Source organism: Convolutriloba macropyga, chromosome 2, assembly GCF_964194025.1.
Source record: "Convolutriloba macropyga chromosome 2, txConMacr16.3, whole genome shotgun sequence".
In the NCBI taxonomy this organism is placed as follows: Eukaryota; Metazoa; Xenacoelomorpha; order Acoela; family Convolutidae; genus Convolutriloba; species Convolutriloba macropyga.
In genome coordinates, this window is record NC_134469.1 from 40664336 (window position 1) to 40685122 (window position 20787).

The 20787-nt window shown below is 34.7% G+C and overlaps 1 protein-coding gene across 6 annotated transcripts in view; it reads right to left on the reverse strand.

Moving 5' to 3' along the window:
- LOC142358657 (integrin alpha-3-like) overlaps nucleotides 1-20787 on the reverse strand; it is a 44515-nt gene that overhangs the window by 9556 nt on the left and 14172 nt on the right. For all 6 annotated transcript variants that reach the window (XM_075410145.1, XM_075410146.1, XM_075410147.1 and 3 more), the window contains exons 3-7: nucleotides 17033-17282; nucleotides 12057-12233; nucleotides 11230-11506; nucleotides 5640-5996; nucleotides 2799-3020 (exon numbers count right to left, since the gene is read on the reverse strand). In XM_075410145.1, coding sequence (XP_075266260.1) covers nucleotides 2799-3020; nucleotides 5640-5996; nucleotides 11230-11506; nucleotides 12057-12233; nucleotides 17033-17282 — 1283 coding nt within the window. The remainder of the gene's footprint in view (nucleotides 1-2798; nucleotides 3021-5639; nucleotides 5997-11229; nucleotides 11507-12056; nucleotides 12234-17032; nucleotides 17283-20787) is intronic.

Consider the following 20787-nt stretch of genomic DNA (forward strand, 5'->3'; position numbering starts at 1 on the left):
AAATTGAAACTAAAACTGAAAAGAAAACCAAAAAGTAAAAAAAAAACTTGTTAAGAAATCCAGCATAAAACCACCAATTATATTATTAAACAGCAATAACAACTATTGTGTAATTCACCTGAAAAAGACCCGAATTCTCTCTTTGCCGCCACTCCGCTACAAAATGACCGAAAAATGATAAAACGTTACAAATCTACAAAAAAACAAAAGTTTTAATGAAAACAAATAATTTAAACCTTCAGTCATCACAACTTTTAGCTAAAAAAATAGTAAGATTTTGTACTAAAAACAACGAATGTAGGCAGAATTAAAAATTCCGCAAACAATCTTCTCAATCAGTGCTGAAATAAAAGAACCTCAAACAGTGCTGAAATAAAAGAACCACAGACTTCTTAATGTAATTTTAAAATATGTTTACTGGCTTTGGTTTGCAATGAAATATGTTCTATCAGAAATTGACCTGTGATTTGAAATAATTATGGTCTGTAATTAACAAAACAAAAAAGACAAACAGTTTAACAAAAGGACAGCGCACCGTAAAATTCCGTAAAAATTCGGAATTGTTATTTTCACAATTAGACCAAATTTAGTCTGGATATTGAGGCTTTTCTCTTAATATTAAAAATTCTCCGAATGTTATGGATAAAATTAGAATGAAAAAAAAAGATTTCAAGATAAATAATGAGTATTGAATTTTTGAAAGTTACCAAGTTAGATTAGCGAAAAACTATAAGGTATCTAGTGAAAACTTTAGATTGCTGCGTGAATAATTCAATATACAGCAATTTGGACTTCGCAGTGATCAGACTCTTTCTTAAGACTACAAAAAGAATAGAAAATGCAGACATATTTCAGAATTTTCAATAAAAATTTACGAAAACAGGATTTATCTGAGCCATAAAAACCAGCTTTTCACAGAAAACCCGATATTCGTTTTTTGGGCCTCATTTGAACATATATAAGACTTCTCTTTATTTGAGCTTTTAATTGCAAACCGACTTGACTGCAATTGAGATGAAAAAATGCAAGAAATATTTTAAAGTTAATGGAGACCGAATACAATCTGAATCCTTTGTCATTGCAAAAAACGACAATGAGACCAAACTTGACCTTGCTATCGTTGCGCGGCTGTTAAAACGTCCATGTTGCCAATTTGTGTAATCAATGTTTTGACAAACAAAAATCTTATTATATCAAAAATTAAAAAATGCATTTTGATGAATATCGGTTTAAATTAGCAAAGAGCCGCCAAAATAGAAATATATCAGCAGTTTTATGTCTGCGCTGTCCGTTATATGGGACAAATCGATCAAAAAAGCAAATTTGGTGCCATTTTCCAATAAAAAGATGAAAAAATGCCAAATTTTCAAAAACTTTGCTCAAATTTTAGCCAAGAGAGATAGTTCAATGAATTCAGCAAACCAATTTTATCTTTAAACATAGAACAAAGGAAACTATTGTTCACAAATTCAATGTATTTCGTTTAGCAAAGTTCAAAATTTCAACAAAAATTTTGAAGAAAGTGAACCAACTCCTCGGAAGAAATGGAATTAAAAAATCTTTTTATTCTGATATTCTACGCTTGACATGCTTCCAAGTAATACCACTCACAACTCTGATTGATGATTATATCGCTCGGCAAAAATTCAACGAACAAAAAATCCAGTTGAGCATATATTTCTTCCCTCACTATAGTGGGTCGGAACAAGTATTTCAAAATTAATGTTTTTCTAATTATCTCAAAATAACTATTTTCATTAACTCTTAACCAGAATACAATTGCTGCCGAGTAGAGGAAGTTGGAGTTGCAACCAGATATTAAAATGAATTGAAAGTTTTCAAAACTCAATCAAGTCGAACTAGGACATAGTCAAATCAAAATGAACGAAAATCATAGCATGAATTGTTAACATAAGCAAACGCATAAGGGCTAAGCAAGTGCATAACAAATTAAATTAATTGATGTTGACGATTTTTAACTTTGCATTTAACTATTTATAACAAGGAGTGGGGACAAAACTCTTTTTTTCCGTTCAACCCAATTTTATGGGTTGATGAGGACAAAATTTTGAAGACCTGATTGTGAGGGTTTCTGGGAAAAAACAAAAGGCAAAGACTCAATTGCGCAGGTACCATGGTGATTTGTGGCTACCAGCCTGATCGTAATAAAACTTTCTGAGAATCGACTGAACTTAGAACTGATTTCAACAATGAGTCCCCCAACCAAGCATACCGTAAATTTATGATTTTATGGGGAAAAAGTTTAATTGAGTATGATGTAATAAATAATTAACATTGCTCTCTTTTAAAAAAAATCAGAAATGGCTTATATTCCATTGTCCGTGGAATCTGGTTAATTATTATCAGGCAGTTAGTTTCGCTATTTATGGGAAAGGCCCCAAAATATTGTCATTTTTCTTAGAAAGGTGAAATGCGGTGAAGAAAAACGGAAACAAACTAAAAATTTTCCACACTGTCCACAAAAAAGTTGGAAAAACAAAAAGCTACCTTTCAGTTTCAATCCTGGTCAGTTAGTTGCCTGGAATGCTCCGTTTGTTGGCTATAAGCTAGCTATTCACCCCAAAGAAATCTGTCTCGGAAAACACTGATCAAGAGATAAAGTAGACACCTCAAGGAATCTTCGTGAGTAGTGTCAGAAAGAATTAGTTTTCAACCTTTGGAAACTCAAAATTCGATCAACTAAAAACATTTTGATTTATTTTTAATTTTGGTACTGCGTGATGACCTAATTTTCGATCCTTGTCATGGTCAACTTACAAACCCGAAAAAATACGAACCCGAAGAGATGTCTCTGTTGACCCTGTTGTTGGCACTCACTACCAGCACCTTCTCCAGAGGCTGGCATACTGGTCTGGCTGCTGTGGAAGACGAGGAGGAGGATAATTCGAGGTAGTTGACTTGAACCCGGCTGAACCTGAGTTCATTGGGTGACACGCTGTTCTGACGAGAGTCGAACACTGCTCTCGGTTTCAGAGGAGCGAAGTCCGAATCCAGAACAACTGAAATAACGCAGGCCAAATAAGTCACTCAATTGATATACTGATATAAAACCTCATCTACGTAGTTGAAAAAGTAATATTACTTATTACCCTTTGCTATTTGACCCATATGAAACTTGGCCCATATTAATCTGAAGCCCATAATCAAGTTTAACCATCTGTTTATATTACAAACTTCTCTCCACGACTGGAAAAATGCCTCAAAAAAATTTAGTACGTAATATGTTGTACAAAGTATGAGTTCCTTGAAATACGTCGTTTCTTAATATATTCTTTTATAAATCAGTTTAAAAGTAAAAAAAAACAAAGTGCCTCTAAAGTTTAAAAAAACAAGGCGAGACAAAAAATGAGCAAAATCATGCAAAAGAAAAAGATCATCTACATCATTACGTCGCCAATCCTACAAATCATTGTTATCAGCGATTGCGAAAATGAATGATAAATTTAGTCACCACTTCTCGCGTGGAAGAATCATGGTTTTTTTGTGGACAACAGTGACAATACGATTGCGGCCAATCCTTAAAAAATTACGTTACTGGTCTCAAAATTTCATGTTTTTATGTCATCAATGTCCGAAATTTGATAGCAGGTTTATCGCCATTAATGCTCGCAACTTGGAGCATGCTTGTTTATTTTAATTTTATGCTTCGCTCTGAGTTGAGTTATTAATTTCGTTTACGACCATTGATTTCAAATAAATTACGAAATCATTGACGGAAATTTGTAAGCCTTGTCCACAATTTTCAAATTCAGATCAAAGAGTTCAAAGAAAGACCTGCAACTAACACACCGCTTTATTTACTTTATTTGAGATCATCTTACAGTTAATTTGTGCTCAGTGGCAATCATTGAGGTTTCAAACACTAATTGAAGTACCACAAACTAGATTTCATTATAATTAACGTGAAACTATTTTAATAAAACCCTAATAGAAACCCCCATTGCGGCCTTTTCTAGATAAAGTTAGCTTTTTGATTTTTTAAATAACCCTAATAACACTCAGTGCTAATTCACTTATTAGATAATATTAGCTTTCTGATTATTTTTAGTATTCCTTCAGTGCCGTTTTCTATATAGATAAAATCAGTCTTCTGTTTAATAAAATTCCTCAAAGCTGTTTTACTTTATAGATGAAATTAGTCTTCTGATTTTTTAATAAATCTCCTCAGTGCTATTTTCTTTTCACTAGCAGATATATGGGTCCTAGAAAACCGGTCGCAAACAGATTGTTGAAATGATCAAGCAAGCAAAATAATTTGTTCGATTACATAAAAACAAACTCAATAAAACATTTGCCCTCTGAATGTAAAAGAAAAATTAGACAAACCGAAGAAATTGCAAAAAAATTGATTCAACGCAGGAAGAGTGCGCGTTTTTTTTACTGCGATGAAGATTCAAAAATGGAACACGGAATTTTTTTTAAAAATTGCAATAATTAATTGTCTTCTCTCAGATTCAACTAACAAAAATTGAAATATGCGGATATAACTATTTTCATTTGGTGTTGATTTAAAAAGATAATTTACTGAGGGACATTTAAAGTAAAATTCTGTCATAGTTCATCATTCGTTGTTCATCATTCATTTGTAGTAGTTATTTCTTTATTAGCGTTCTTTCATCATCTTTTGAGTTAGTAACTTTTTTAAAGTTGCTAGTTTTTAGCTAAGCCTCGGATAATGGTGATATTGAAATTGCCGACAAAAACGGATAATAGTGACATTAAAGTTGTGGACAATAGCGACGCAAATAATAGTGACGAAGGCGCCAAAAAACTGCGGATGTTCATGTCGTTCAAAGCACGGAATGTAGTTACCTTATAGCGGCTGTTAGAGACGTTAATTTCCGGATAGTAGTGACACAGTCTGTTTTTCTAATTTGTCATCAAACTCCGCAATCGCTGACATCAGTAACAAATTTTCCCGTTTAAATCAATTAACTAGTTTCCCTTACTTGCACTGTTGTCCGCGAAAACCTATAAAGCCTAATCTTAAAATATGGGGGAGCGGACGTTAGCGAGCAAATTTGTTTGCTGAAAATGTAGGTTTGGCGACGTTATGATTTCTGCAATTTGTTAGTCTCCATTAGTAGCATCATGTAGCATCGTTTCAGTCTAACCTGTAAAACATATAGAACAAAGAAAGACAGAAAGAAGGTTCTATCAAAATGGATTATGTTACTCGGAAGTCAACGGATTATGAAGTTGCAGAAAAAAGTTCACTAGTCGGGAATGCGCTGCTCTAGATTTTTTATTCAACTCCTTTTGAGTGACTTAATCGTATCAAAACACAAACTGTTCAAATTCAGTATTTTTGATTTTCTGATTATTTATGCGGAAACTTTTGGAATTGTGAAATCAGACACTACAGAGTTGCAGCATTTGAAAGCCTGCACTTGAGCGTTTTTAGTATAGGTTACGTGACTCTGATGAAGACACCGAAAACAACTGATATTAGTCAAGAACTTCGCAGCAGTTCATGATGTGGGTCACAATTTCGAAGAGACTTTAGCAGTGTCACGTACCGTTGGCACTGTATATATAGAGTTCTCTGAACCTTACACTGCAGAAATCTGGCATTTTAAAACCGGCACGTCCGTTTTTAAATCTTGAAAAGAAGTTACCAGTTGCATCCATGAAGAGGGAATCCAATTCCTCGTTTCTGGGGTGACTTTTGTGGGAGGGGTGGTAAGTGAAGCAGGTCTGCAGGTAGAAACAGAATGCCACGTCTTCTCCATCCACAGTTTTACTAGTCCCACACTCCTCCGTGTTTCCACTCAGAATGTCAATGTATGTCAATGGTTCTAAATCTCCAATCATGCTTGTTGGGTCATATTCGTATGCAAATAGGGAAGCGGTGATGTGGACTAGAGGGCGCATCCTCACTGCTATCGCCAACCCATTTGAGGAAGATAGAGAGTTCTCTTTTCCAGGGGCACCAATTCCGAGGTCAGGAAAGCCGTTGTTGTCCACATCTCTCGCTAAAAAAATCAAAAACTGCCATCAGCAATCGGAGATCTGAAAGACAGCTTCATTGTTATTGTTGGTGAAGTGCAAAAAATTATTTTATAAGCCTCATGAAAAAAATATTTTATGAGGCTGGCAAAAAATTTGTTCCTCACTCGGATGGCAGATACCTATCGTAGCATAAATCAGAAGAGCACAGTCTCATTTACAAAGTCAACTGTTCAAATAAAAATTAAACAGTCAAAGCATGCCCCATTTATTTATCTGCTTTCATTTTTCTAAGCTCTCTAACCTCATAAAATACACATTTGCACAGACGCAGGTACAGCCACATACCCCACGAACCCATATAATCAGACACGCAACAAATTTTTTGCCACACAAGCAATTTAGTGCATTCGTTTATTTTGAGATTGATACTGTGGGATTTAACGATTATTAATGACAGTAAATAATTGATCTTTTTCTGTTTTCAAATATTAAACACAAAACAAATAACGTCGGAAGAATTGCTCTCAAACGACAGGCGGGTCAAATTAATTTAAAGGGGGCGCTGCAAAAAACTACGCCCCCCACAAAGGGTTCAAACCCCAGACCTCCAGGATGTCCGTCTGAATTCTTAACCACAGGCTACGAAGGCGATGAATGAATGAATTAATGAACGAATGAATGTATTAAATTTAGTTGGGTGGAAAGTTACAGGCATACAAACAGATGTGTTTTAAAAACAATAAACATTAGTCCAACCAGGACAACCAGAAAAATATTTCTCTTCGTGCGGCTGCCCAAATGAGAAACTAACATCGAAAAGTTTTAAATTGAGCCGATTCTCAATGCGAAAAAAAGATCAAAAAATTTCCGAGCTATCAAACAAATGTTTCGTTATGCTTTAGCAAAAAATTTTGAACGCTGGTTTTTTTTTAAATTTTCAGGTATGCTGGCCGGATTCTTAAAGACTGCAGTACATTGAAAGACTTATTTGTTATGGTTTGTTCTGGAGTTTTTAACCGCTCTCATGGTGGCCTTAAGAGTTGAAGAGATGAGAAGCTCTTCTAGTATTTACACTACTCGAAAGTTCGGTTATTGGAAGAGCAACATTATCATAGCTAGCCTGTCTTATTCTTTTGAATAACTCGCAGAAACCGCTGAACTGTGGAGTTCTAATCCGAGATAGATATTTGATACAGAGTTGAACTTCCTCATAAAGAATATCGCCCTCACTATTCAATTTTGAATAATTAAAATAGATTAGTTTATTCGCCATAATTTAGAATACCAACAGAGATAAAGAACTTTGCATATAATCCGTAGAAAATGAGAAGGTGTGTGCGGGATAAACACTTTCGCAACTTACAAACCATTCCAATAAAACGTGTCAGCCTTCTTCTAACCTGGCTTACATTATACCTAAACTACAAAACTTTATCAAGATGTATTCCAAAATAATTGCCCCATTCATTTTCTTTGAAAGAGTTGAGGCCATTTGGTGTATCAGTTGTGGCGCCAAAGCCAAAAATTTCACATTTGTTTGCATTCAAATTGAGCTTACTTAGGGATAGTGTTTAGCATACATCTTTTAGATTTTTCTCTGAGCCTCTTCCAGATTTTTCCCATGGCAAAACAGTCAAGTATCATCGGTATTAAAAACAATTTTGCAACACGTTGCGCAATTAGCCAGATCATTGATGTAAAAAAACAAATGGGGCAACAAAATTGAACCTCGTGGTACTCCATACGTTATTGACTTTTGCGCTGATATCGTGTTATCCCAGAATGCATACTGTTTTCTGTCACTCAATGATAGTTTTCAATAAGAATTGAAGAATATGTAATGATATACTGTGTCGAAAGCTTTTCTTAAATCGAGCAAATCAATCAAAATTGTTTGGAACACCTGTTCCTGATTACTGTCATGATTTCTTCTGCCATTTCATCGACGGCGTCAATACAACTCAAATTTGGCCAAAATCCAAATCGGTTTGGGTTGAGAGAGTCATACCTCTTAATAAAACTTAACAATCTTTAATCTTTTATATTTGAGTTTTCACAAATTTCGCGAACTTTTCCTGGTAAACTTATCAGTCGATAATTTTCTGGCACAAAGTCTCTCCACTTTTATGTTCTCCAACTACTTTTGCCAAACTCCAAAAACTAGGAAAGGTGTCTTTGTCAATGCAATGCTTGTCACAGAGGTTCAGCGAGAACCAGAACTGAAATTCTGCAAACTTTATAGTTTATGTTGTTATAGCGGACATAAAAAACAATGACAAATTGTGCGACGACCAAAACATAGAGGTTGTTTGAGAAAAATTTTCTGCCAATGTAGATCCCACATTTTGCATAGAAAACATTCAATTTGTCTGCAGTTTTTTTGGATTTTACCTCAATTCCCCTAGAACAAAACTTAGAAATCTTAAAAATGATTTATTGGAAGAATTTTTTTACAATTTAAATCCAGTGTAATTATCCTTGACCTTGGGTAGTTTCGAGCCTGAAAAATTTTTGTGACCCTGACAGTGGTGCTACACCATCAAGCAATTGCATTACAAATTCAGACAGTTTTTTATGTTACTTTTGAGATCACCGGTTGGCAACTTGAAGATTTGATAATTCATTTTGAAGGGAAACTTTGTAGCAGCAATATCATCATGAAATTTTTCAAGGTATCGTATTGCGTTTTTCTGTGTCTTTGATTCTGCCATTTTTGTAATAAAACCATTAAAAACAAAAAATGATTGCTTGTATCCGTGAATATTGTTCATTTGTTCAATTTATTTGCGGGCAAAAACGTGGTAATAGAATTTTGAGTAAGTTGATGTCACTCTTGTTGGACTAGTTTTGCATTGGTATAAACCATATAAATTGATGAGTTCATAATGACTGACAATATTGACTGTCTCAATTATTTTGTGTAGATTGAAGTCTTCGCAGAGAATTGAATATTCCTTCCAGCTGCTAATCACTTCAAGTAATTTTCTAAAATTCCTCTATATATGATGATAATGTTGTATTTAGAGTCCGGTATACCAAGAAAACGTTCAAAATACTTTTCCACAATTGAACTCTAACGAAAAAATTCTCAATTTTTTGCTCTTTAATTATAATTTCCCCGAGCTGCAGTCTCTCTCCAGATAATTTGCAAGACCTCCTCATTTTTTATTTTGTCTGTTAATAACTTTTGCTGGACAGTATCCATTGGCTTTGTTTGAACACTTCAAGTGTTGCAGAGTCACAGTACTTTTGGTTTAGTTTGCAAGTAAATTAGTAATTACGACATCTGGTCATTATTCTTATTAAGTGGCCTAGCGTTATGCAAAAAATGTCTCCTTGCCATTGAGAAAAGGTTTGTCATTTTGTTAAGTTCTCCAGCATTAAAAGAACAGTAAATGAAAAAAAATAGTTGATGGTCCTCAGTGGAGAATTCAATTGCAGTCAAATTTGTTTAAAAATTTCGTTATTTTGTAAATTTGTTTTTTCCCCACTCTAATCAATTAAAGAACCTCAAATCAGGTTTGATTGCAATCAAAGATTCTGTCTTTGCTATAGAACAGTTCCTCGTGATCAGCCGATACTGATAGTTTTTTCAATTTGACATTTGCAAACGCTTCCCCAGGTGAGCTTCGAGGACGCTGGGATTTTTTTTGACGCAGGAGTGTATAAATTGTCAAGATTATTAAGTGGCCCTTTACTATTTTGAATATTTTAGATATAATCACTTACTTTCAGAGAACTTACCACAACTGGGCTAAATTTATCACCACGTTTCGTAAAAACTTAAACGCTGCAATTTGTTGTGGTAGTAATCAGACCATATTGTTCTGATTTCTTTTTAATCGCAAGCTGCATGGGGGGTACGCGCTCAGTCATGTAAATAGATTTTTTTCTTACTCGCCAACCACGATTCTTTGCAATAAGCGTCATTTTTTTTGCCGAAATACAAACATTTTACAAAAACATTTGGGAGAGACAAATTTTTCTTTCATTTTTCGAGAACATAGCAAGCTTTAATATTGCCTAGAGTGGTCGAATAGTATTTCTCAAAAAACAGCAAACCTGTTCTGCAAGTGGGACTTTCGTATATTGAAGAAGGCAGTTTGGTCAAATTAATGCAATCTTTGGATGGATATTTTTCGCAATCGAGAACTTTTGTTTCCAAATCATCAACACGATTTGTCAACTCTGGGATTTGTTCATCTTTCTTAGATAATTTTTTGTTAAAGGGGAAAAAATTGCTTGTAATTTGGGATTTTCAAGCGAACTCAGTAAAACTTTGAGGTCTTTTTCAGCCATTTTCCAGACACAAATTTAAAGTTGAATCAGATAAATTACGCAAGCAATGGTTATAACAACGCACGACTGCTTTCTAGCTTCTCATTTTGTTTTTCCGATGATTCGTTTCAGCAGTCGCTTTTATTTTAGCAAAAAACATTTTTTTTTTCAGAATAAGAGCAACTTATATCACTCGAAAATTAGCTCAAGCGTGAAAAAATCACTTAAGAAGTTACAGAATGTTCTAGAACAAAGGAGCAAACATTTTGCATAAAAAGACACAAACCCCTACAATGATCGCTCCAAACGTCGTTCGAACGCAATTACAAAAATATGTATTGCGCAGAAGAAGACGAAAGTCCAAAAATTATTGAGTACCAACTAACACATAGTATTAGATCCGTTTCTTGGGGCCTCTATACAAAAGTAATTTTTCGAAACTTAACGCCAAGTCAATTTCTGTACTCGTTAGTCAAATTTCATATCAGTAATAATTTTGGAGCATGGATCCCGGGAAAGTGGTATAAAAAATAAGTTAAAAAACGAGGCACGCTACAGATTTTTCGAAATTCAAAACTATCAGTCAAAATTTTTTGTTAAAGTAATTTCCTACTCGGGAATGAATTTGCAATTGTTTTCCAGGTCTAGACCAATGCTTGCCAGGCTTGTGTTTAGACTCGCCCAGAATTGATACTTTTGTTGTTGTGTCTACAATACTGTAAATGTGGAATTCTTGGGCTTTCTGTTCAAATTCAAGCTATTTCGCACTTTTCGTCAAATTTCAGATCGTTATGGTTAACTGCGCTCAATTTGTAGACCACATTGAATCTAAAATCCTATCTAATTTCTGCCGAGATTCATATATTTTGGTAATTTCTGATCTCTCACAATCAGGATTGTGATTGGAAAGACTCAGATTTAATTCACATAGTAATGGGCATGAGACATGTGAGCCTATCTTTATGCAGCGTAGCTTACATCTGGCGAATGAGAATCCAAATCTGTGAATGACGCCAGAGGGTGAGTGGCGATGGAACTGTTGCGCATACAGAACTTGACTCGCTTTGCTCCTTCCCACGACACTGAGATCTCGAGATCCCAAATATATGTAAACAGCCCCTGTGCTTTCGGAGGATCCTCCCCCTCCTTCGTCTTTCTTCTCGTTCGGTGCCCCCACTGCAAAGTCTGAGCACCCGTCGTAATTGATATCGCCTAGTGATGCTATCACGTGTCCAAACTGACTCTCAGGTTTGCCCTAAATTGAGATAAAAACTTATTACTCGGGTTGACTTTTCAGGTTGATTTTGGGGAAAAATATACAAGAACCACACATAAAGACTATACAGAGATTCCTGCCAGGATCTTGCTACGGTTGCCAAGAATTCATACATGACTTTTATATGGCATCCATGAACCCGATATGGCATTTTCAAGTCCTTTGAGCACCCATACACTATCCAAATAGCATTCTGACTTTTTCACACTTTTAAACAATATATGCTCACGTGGTACTAATCAAATAAAAGGCTCGCAAAGCAGCTGTTACTTTCCATGTTTCCACTCTAATCTACTCTAATCATACGAGGTGCATCAATGATGGCATACTAATCATACACCATTTGGTTGTACGATCCTTGTACACAGAGATTTTTTCTAAGAGAGATTTTATTCTCACAAATTTATACCGTATGATTCGTTTTCAACCACACCCCATTTTGATCTTTTACTGATTAAGCCACAGATCAAATCTATCCTATGCATTACTTATTTGTAGCCTAATGTGGAAAATAAATCAGTTTAGCTACCTTAATAGTAATGATAGGTTCCTGTTGGAATGCATCCTTTGTGGCAGTGTTGGTGTGAGAGTAGATATACACTGCTCCCCCGTGAATAAGGTGCTCAAAGTAGTCGGGGGCACCCACTAACACCTCTGAGAAGCCATCCCCATTCACGTCACTTGCCAGCACCGATTTGCCAAAGCTCTGCTCAACAAAAGTTCCCAATTAACAACAGCACCAGTTTGTATTCATTATATAGATCAGTGCAGGCGGGTTTTTGTAACTCTTTTGAGTATCGCGATGTTTTGACTTTTCTATTTTCAATATTTAAAATTTCATGGTTCAACCGATCACTAAAAAAACTTTAGTTTTAAAGCTAATTGTTGACAATTGAAAGAGTTATAGTACCCAATTCTTACAACTGGAGAAACAAATAATGCAAATTTTAGAGTTTTTTATGCTGCGATCGCTCGCCTTCACATTGATGGAAAGTGTCTCATTCAATTACCGCTACCATAACTTGATTCTTATGGAAACTACTTTATTATCATAATTTCTCTGTGCTCAGATGTTCATCCTTTTAAGTCTTGCACATTAAAAGCAACGGAGTTCGGTATTGCGTGTTCTCACATAGTGTTCCGATCCCTCTCATCCGCAATATTGTATTCAACTGTACAGCAAATAGAGCACAAAAATTATGACTAAAGGACGCTGAAGATACGTTAAGTTTTAAACATTCGGATTTTTCTTACAAAAGTTTTCTTTTTCCACAAGTTAGCAGTAGCTATACAGGATTTCAAAGAAATGGCGCTCACAACGTCAGTTGAAATTTCGATTAGTCGCAAATGATGCATTACAAGCGTCTATCGCTACCGAAAAAGCTCTGCTTCCAACGAAAAAGGCTGGCGCTTTCAGGTGCCGACTCCCGTTCAATGCGGAAAGCATTTAAATTTTGTGAAAGTGGTCTCAACATAATGATTAAGAGCTATAAAATGAAAAATAGGTTCAAATAAATGTGAACAAAAATTACGTTCGGCTGTAAGGGCATTTCTCAAAACTTTAATCTTTACAATCCCTTGGCCGCTGAATTTTACGATTCATTATTTTAAGATTACTTAAATAAGGGATTACACTGCAACTCATCTGCCACATAATTCTTTGCGGAACACGAATCAGTCAAACATGTTTTGCGGTGAAAAGCAGTTTTTACGTTTCAACTTCCAGTTTAAATGTGAAAAACAGTGAATGGAATTTCCATATAGGGTGAAGCCATTTCGTCCGCAAAGTTCAACAAGGAGGCTCGGTAATGTGCGTTCGCACATTAAGTTCCGACCCCGATCATCAACATTTTTCACTTAATTGCCTACCAAATGAAGAAGAGATAAAAAATTAACATATCAACATATCGTTCAACAAACTACTAAAAGAATAAAACAATTTACTCTAGAGGGTCCATAAGACCTGTGGCTACCATAATATGACTACCAAAAAAGACGGCAATAAAAATCAAAAAGTTACAAAAATTAATTACGACCAAAACTCCTTGTCCAACCACAAATAACCAAACCAAAAGGGCATCAGATAAAATTTATACTCAGACGATTAACCGGTACTTTTTGGATCAAAATGTGGAACTTTTCCTCAATGCGACTTGGCAACAAGTCGACTAGAAATGAGCAAAAGCGGCAAAAGTTTAAAACATTGCTTTTTTTTAAAAAAAGTATTATATTCGAACTGATTAGAAACATTACGCATCAAATTAAATCATTGAAAGAGTCTTTTAAACTTCAATAGAGAGCGACTGAGGCCTTTCATTATCCAAGATATGTCATTCGACTACAAAAAGAACTACAAACACAGGCAAAATTTGCACAAAAAATTATGCACGAAAACGATGTCCCCCCAATCAATTAAATATTAAGTTGACCACTAAAAACAATAAAAGTCTCCGTGTGCATTTGTTGCAGATGACATTATTTGGAAGTCGAATGACGCCCATTATTGTGATATTGTGAGAAGAAAACAAAAACCTGCAAAAAAGAAGCAAAATTGCAAAAATCACGAAAATTGATTTTATGAAAACTGGTTGTTCCAAGAAGAAAGACCATTTGAACAAAAGAAAAGAAGCGTTATGAAGAGCAAAATGCTTGTCAAAACATAAATGATGTGAATTGTATATAGAGATGCTTAGCTACAAATTAACAGAAATAAAATTGGCAGATCTCAAATATCAATCTTTTTTTATTAAAAACAAATATATTCAAAATTCATAGCCGACAAAAGCTTTCGACTAAAAGACTTAACAATTTGTTATGCAACTACTTGGAAAACTAATTGCGACTTTTATTAATGAGACTAAATCATAAGACTATAAAAAAACATTAAATACAAGCTGAACCAATAAGTTTCAAAAACAACTTTACGAAACCACAATTTTGAAGCCATTGAGTTTATCAGATATTCGCGAGAATATAACATCTTCATTTGCGTCTCCTTTGATCATCATAACATCTTTTTGTAAAATGACTATCACAAAATGACAACAAAAACCACAAAAACTGAAAAGTATCTAAACTCCACAATACTCTTCTGAAACAAATTGTCTAAGCCCTGAAAACATCATTTAAAAATTTTAAACAACAGAAAAATTATTGTTTGATTCAACGAAACATTAAAAAGAGCTCTAAATAAAGAGGCTAATTTACGAAAATGATAAAACATTGTAAAATACGAAAAAAACGCAAACCAGAACGAAAAGGGATAGGTTGAAGAATACTATTACTCTTATTTTTAGAAATTTAATAAGAAAGTCAAAACATCCATTAGCTATTTATCGATTTCAGTTATCTAAGTTCAATTGTTCATCTATAATTGGCCACTGAGACTTTTAATTACACAATGTTTGGCATAAGACAACAAAAATTAACAACAAATAAAGGGCAAAGATAAAAAAAAACTTTACCAATTTCTGCAAGAGAACGGCGTCGCAGTCCTTCAAACCATAGGTTATAAAAACAAAAATTTTGTTCAGTTTCAAATGCTGTAAGAACTTTTTCAGTTAGATTGTTAAATAATATGACAAATTACAAAAGAAACAAAAACATCAACAAAAATTGTCAATTATGAACAAAAATCAGAAAATTTTGTATAAAAACTCGTAGTACCAAAAGCAGGAAATTTTTCTGTTCAAACATTCGGCCAAAAATTAGTTTTTTTGGATAAGGAGGAAAGGTTGACATGTACCAATTGAGAATAAGCAAAATGTTGACTAAAATATTATAAAAAACTGACAAGTTCAAAAAATCACAGAAATTTTCTTAAAACAAATTTATTCAATAATATAAGAGACATTAGGTAAAAAGCGAATGAACAGAAAACGTTCACCTGCACCTCTTGAGTAAGAAATATAGATCTTTGAGTGGTCAAATTTAAAAATCAGACCGCCAAAAGAATAACAATTGAAGGCAAAAGACAAAAAATCAGTTAAATTTTACTAAATATCTTCCTTAAAGTCACAAAAAAACCCTTTGGATCTTTGAAAACAAACTGTATCTACATTCGGCCGCACATTTACGTAAATTGGAGCTGTCATTAACGGAGCCATGAATAAAAAATATTGTCAGTAATTAACATTAATTAACATAAAAAGAACAAAAGCAAAATATTTTGAAAAAAGGCAGCATCAAAAAAACGGAAAGTCTCTGATTCTAAGAGTCCATGATATTATCGAACCTCTCCCTGATTTTGTCACGCGCCCTGCAAACCGACCAAGTGTTCCGAGTATTTGCGAATTAGACCAATTGTTGAGTGGAATTCTTCAAATATTGAAAAAAAAAATGATGAAATAATTTTCTAGTTAAATCTGCGAAAAACTGCAGTTTTAATTCCAGAACACTTTCATACGGCGCTTAAGTGCAACTAGCGCTCTTTTTGAGAAAAAGGAGTCCGTGTTTAGGTTTCTAGGTCCTTAAGTCTGGCAAACTTTAACAAAGTGGACCAAAAAAAGCTTATTTGATGCCATTATTGATGAAAAAGTTTGAACTTTGAAAATTTTATCGAACATTTTAGACAAAAAAAATTTCAATCAAACAAATCAGCAATGCTCTTCTATCTCTAACGGTAACAAAAACACTCTGCCGTTAAAAATTTTAACATTTTTTGAATTATATTAGCGAAATTGTGCCAAATCTTAGCAAAAATTACTGAAAATGTGAACAAAAACAGTCGAATGTTCACAAAACTTTAAACCTCAATAGCTCCCTGTAAATCGAAAAAATTTTTTAATTCCGTATTCTACGCTGAACGGGTTTTTTAATGATACCACTCACAATTCTCTACGATGAATATATCGGTCGGCCAAAATTGACTGAACAAAAAAAAACCAGTTGAGCATATAGTTCCTCCCTCCCCACTAAAGTGGGGTCGGAACAAAAATATGTTTCATAAGCACAATGTATTAAAGTAGGAAAAGTGAAATCTGGTAACCAAAACCAGTAAGCTTACTCAAAGAATTGGTACTGGTAGACTCTCGTAATTTTACAGAAATTAATATCTCCAACTAACTTACCTAAACTTCTGCTCTGTAAATCTTTACAAAATTTGAAAAAACGCAAAAAAATTTTTAATTTGAATTCTTAATTTTTAATTTTGAATTCGATATCATTTTTTGCAATACTCTCGCATGATAATGCAAGGCTAACTTTGTCTCGAGATATTTTTCATGAAAATTTTTCTTTTTGTTAAGATCTCGCAAGATCATAGTCTACGATTAATAATGGCATAAAAATGTTTTTTTTGTTTTTACAGTGAGACTAGTTAAGCTCACTTTTGTTATTGGTATTAACACATGCTAGATAGACCTAGCAGTCAATGAGGTCCCTTTTAATATGTTTATAAACTTTCTGGTCCAAAGTAAAAATTAAACCGACAAAATTTAACTGAAAGTTTAATATAATTGGTTATCTAGTGTTAGATTCTTGAAAGACAAAGATTTTCCTGCTTACTTGACCGATGGTGGAGCTCAAAATTTGCTGAATTATAGTAGGACTGTTTGTATCCTCGGGAGCAGAATCCTCCTCCAGTAGGACAGCCCCTTTTCCTAACATTGGAGCACCCGCAACATACTGCATGATGTCTCCTAAGCTGCCTGATGAGGATGATGATGAGGTGGATATCAGTGGCTGGTTGAGAGGTGCAATATTGACACTGGTTGACACTTTAAAATTGGTTGTCTCAAGATCTGAATCCTCATACCTATAAAAACATCCATAGATTGCAACCAAAGACTTCCGTACTTTGAAGTAGCATCACAGATATCGGGTCAAATAGATGGTATAGAGCAGCTATTCACCCGAAGTAAAGCCAAGTCAATTTCAGTACTGTGCCTAATTGCAAGTGTTGCTTGCAAGTCTAATTGCAAGTTTCGCGTCAGTACTTTTTGAAATGTATAATTATGTCTTTCTAACACCCAGGTCTAGGTACAGACTTATGAAAAGACAATGCTCGACCCAAATGTACTATGAAAAGACCATACTCGACTCATTTGAGCTATGACAAGATTTCGGCTGGACTTTAAGACATTCTGGACTTTAGCTCGATTCAGTTCTTTTCGAACAAGACTTCAGCTGGCCCCAAAAATTTAGACTTACGCTCGACACAATATTTGGGCTGGACTTAAGCTCGACACAATGCTTGCAAACAAAGTCGAGTTAAAGTCTTTTCATGGGTCCATCATTGGCCTTTTCATGAGTCTGCTTTTTTGCCATTAAAAATGTCATTAAAAATTTAAAAATGTCATTAAAAATGCCATTAAAAATTTTGCATATAACGTAGTCAGCGTGTATGCTCCTTCATTTTTAAGTTGCAGAAGAACCACTATTACCTCAAAAACCTGCATTATTTTTTAAAAAGATAGTTCATAATTTTGGAGGTGAAAAAAATGAATAACGCCGAAATTTTGTCATGGCTAAATTGACTAGTACTAACACACTTGAGCCAGCTGGTTTCATTGAATCAAGTAATTTCGTAATATACTCAAGCTGCCCTAACTATTTATCTTAAGATTTGACGAAGATCTTTAGGCTTTTGGCAGTTTTCCAACTGTTTCTTAAGTTGGACTGCTCTGGTGCAAAGCCATTTAGTCTTGCAAGGGCTCTGCTTCTGTATGTACAGAAAAAGAAAAAAATGACTTTCGGATTTTGAAAAAAAACAGCTTTATGAAAAGACTAATGGTGGACCCATGAAGAGACCTTTACTCGACTTTGTTGGTTATGAAATGACTAGTGGTGGACCCATGAAAAGACCTTTGCTGGATTTTCTTCGTTATGAAAAGACTTAAGCTCAACCCATGAAAAAATATTAGCTTGACTTTTACTAGGACACTCGGCCGTGTGATTATAGTCAATATTAGCCCCCCTCCCCTACTAGACTTTTAAAGTCTTTTCATAAGTCGAGGCCTAGGCCTGGGCATTCTTGTCTTGTACAAGGTTTTCCAGTCTAAATTCATCATTTACTTCTTTGAATTCTTTCTATTTATTAGTGGTACAAATTCTGATAACGCTTTAGTATATGAGCTCTAGCGAAGAAGATGGTGCAGATAAGAGCGTACATATAACATCTTAATTGAAGAATTATTCATAAGTTTTAATGTTTTTGTTGCCAAACGTTATAAAATAATTACGGTAATTGTATTATTTTTAAAGATGAGAATGATCGCTGTGATGTTTTGCCAGAGTTCTTTTTGGCAAAAAACCTGTGATGCTGCTTACTTATATAATTGATCCAATTGCGTCACGTTTGACACTTAATTGTAAGAGCTGGGAGATTTTCTCGCAATTACTAGTTAACTTAAGTAAAACTTTGAGTTTTACTTTAAGTATCGAGAGATCGCGCCGCGAAAGACTCTCAGTATCTTAACTCACCTTTGAAGAGCAATTTGCAAAGTTTAATTACGACTGAAAGTTAGCAGCACAAATGAGAGAATGATGGACACTTTAGAGTTTTAATCGCCACAGGAAGTTAGGATAATCACAGCCTGATCACGAACAGCGACAGGAATTTTAGATTTGTTTATGACGTGAACAGACAATTTCGGTCTGATACATGAACAAAGTTAAGATTAAATCAAACTCTTTAACAATAATTTGAAGATAAAAGGAATTAAACACTGCACTGAATTAAATGATAATAAACAATTTACGGTAATGGATATTGATGACAATATCCAGTCCGTGTCACATTTGCCCTTTTGTGGAGAAAAGATAAAGTTCAATAGATAAAATCAGAAAATTAGTACTTATTCAACCGTTAGGAAAAATTTAAAAATTACTTTACTAATTAAACAAAGTTTGTGTCAATTTCCAGTAATGTTTTAGGCGGATTCATCATCCTGGCATTGCTCAGCTTCGTACACGCTCATTTTTTTCCATAGGTATGTTCATAGGGGTCATTTTTCCATCTTTCGTTTGGGTTACGGGGTGAAGTTGTACCTATGAAGATTGCATCGGCAATTGGCATTTCTGATGAATAACCATGTGTAGACTGTATCGCTTCAAAAGTTGTTTGAGTTTGTTGACTCTGTGACATGTTGTGCCTTTTCTTTTGTCTTTTACTTCTTCAAATTGAAGAAGACTCAGAGTCTGATGAGTCGCTAACCTGTAATCTTCTTTTCTCATTTTGTAGATGGACATCAGTTGCGGTGCAGATGACGCTGGCTGAAGTAGATGGATGGGCCGGGGTCACTGCAACTACTTGTTCCGGAGTGAAATGAGGATCTGAGTTAGATCGAGTCTATCTTTAAATGCGTCATCATATTTACGATTGCGCTTTGGTATGTGCATTTTGAGAGCTCGTGCCACATTACTTGTTTTAGATATGGAGGATCTAGCGGAAAAGACGACACTAACAACGTCTGCTTGCTTTCTTGACCTCCTAATCTTTTGGAAGCCAAAATTTCTGCAATAAATTTTTTTGTGGTTTTGGATTTTTTGTTCCATCATTTTCGTTTATCTTAGGCAGTCTTCGTTTAACAAAATGTGCCAAATCTGTTTCTCGTTCGTGTTTTGTGCCGAATTGTGCTATGTCATAGTACCTGACTCTGACCTCTGGTTTGTCTAGCTCGTTAATGACACTGGTGGTGAGGCTAAGTTTTCCCACAGTGTTACCGGGCGCTAAAACATCAAAACCCGTCGAAGTTTCGTTTTTGTCTTCTCGTAGCATAGACTTTTTCGGCTATCTTTACTTCAACAGCACGCTCTGTCCTGGCAATTGGTCGTAAAAGTCTTCCAACCACATCAGTGGACTGTCATTGTCCTGCAGTTTCTGTTGTTGGGCATGCGCTCTGGCTTTCGCAGCCCCAATGTCTTTCGCTGCTTCCAACTCTCTACACATACCTGCGTCTGCCGGCTGAGTATCTGTCGGGTATGAACGCCCGATAATTGTTTCCTCATCTATATATTGTTTAATTATTTTATTATAATTAAGATTTTTTTGTATTGTTTATTTGTAATATTAGATACTGGTGTTACATTTTCTACCAAATGTCTCTCAAATGGTGTTATATTAGTTGCTAATGATTTGTGTATCTGAGTTTGTGCAAAATTGTGTGTATTGCATGTTTTATTTAAATTTTATTTTTATAAGAGCTTTCACGTTTGATAATTGTCTTTTAATATCTTGAATGAGACGTTCGACAAATCCGATTGCCCTATTTTCGTGTGTAGGTGCATAAATTGGTTCATCACCATTTTCTAAACAAAAT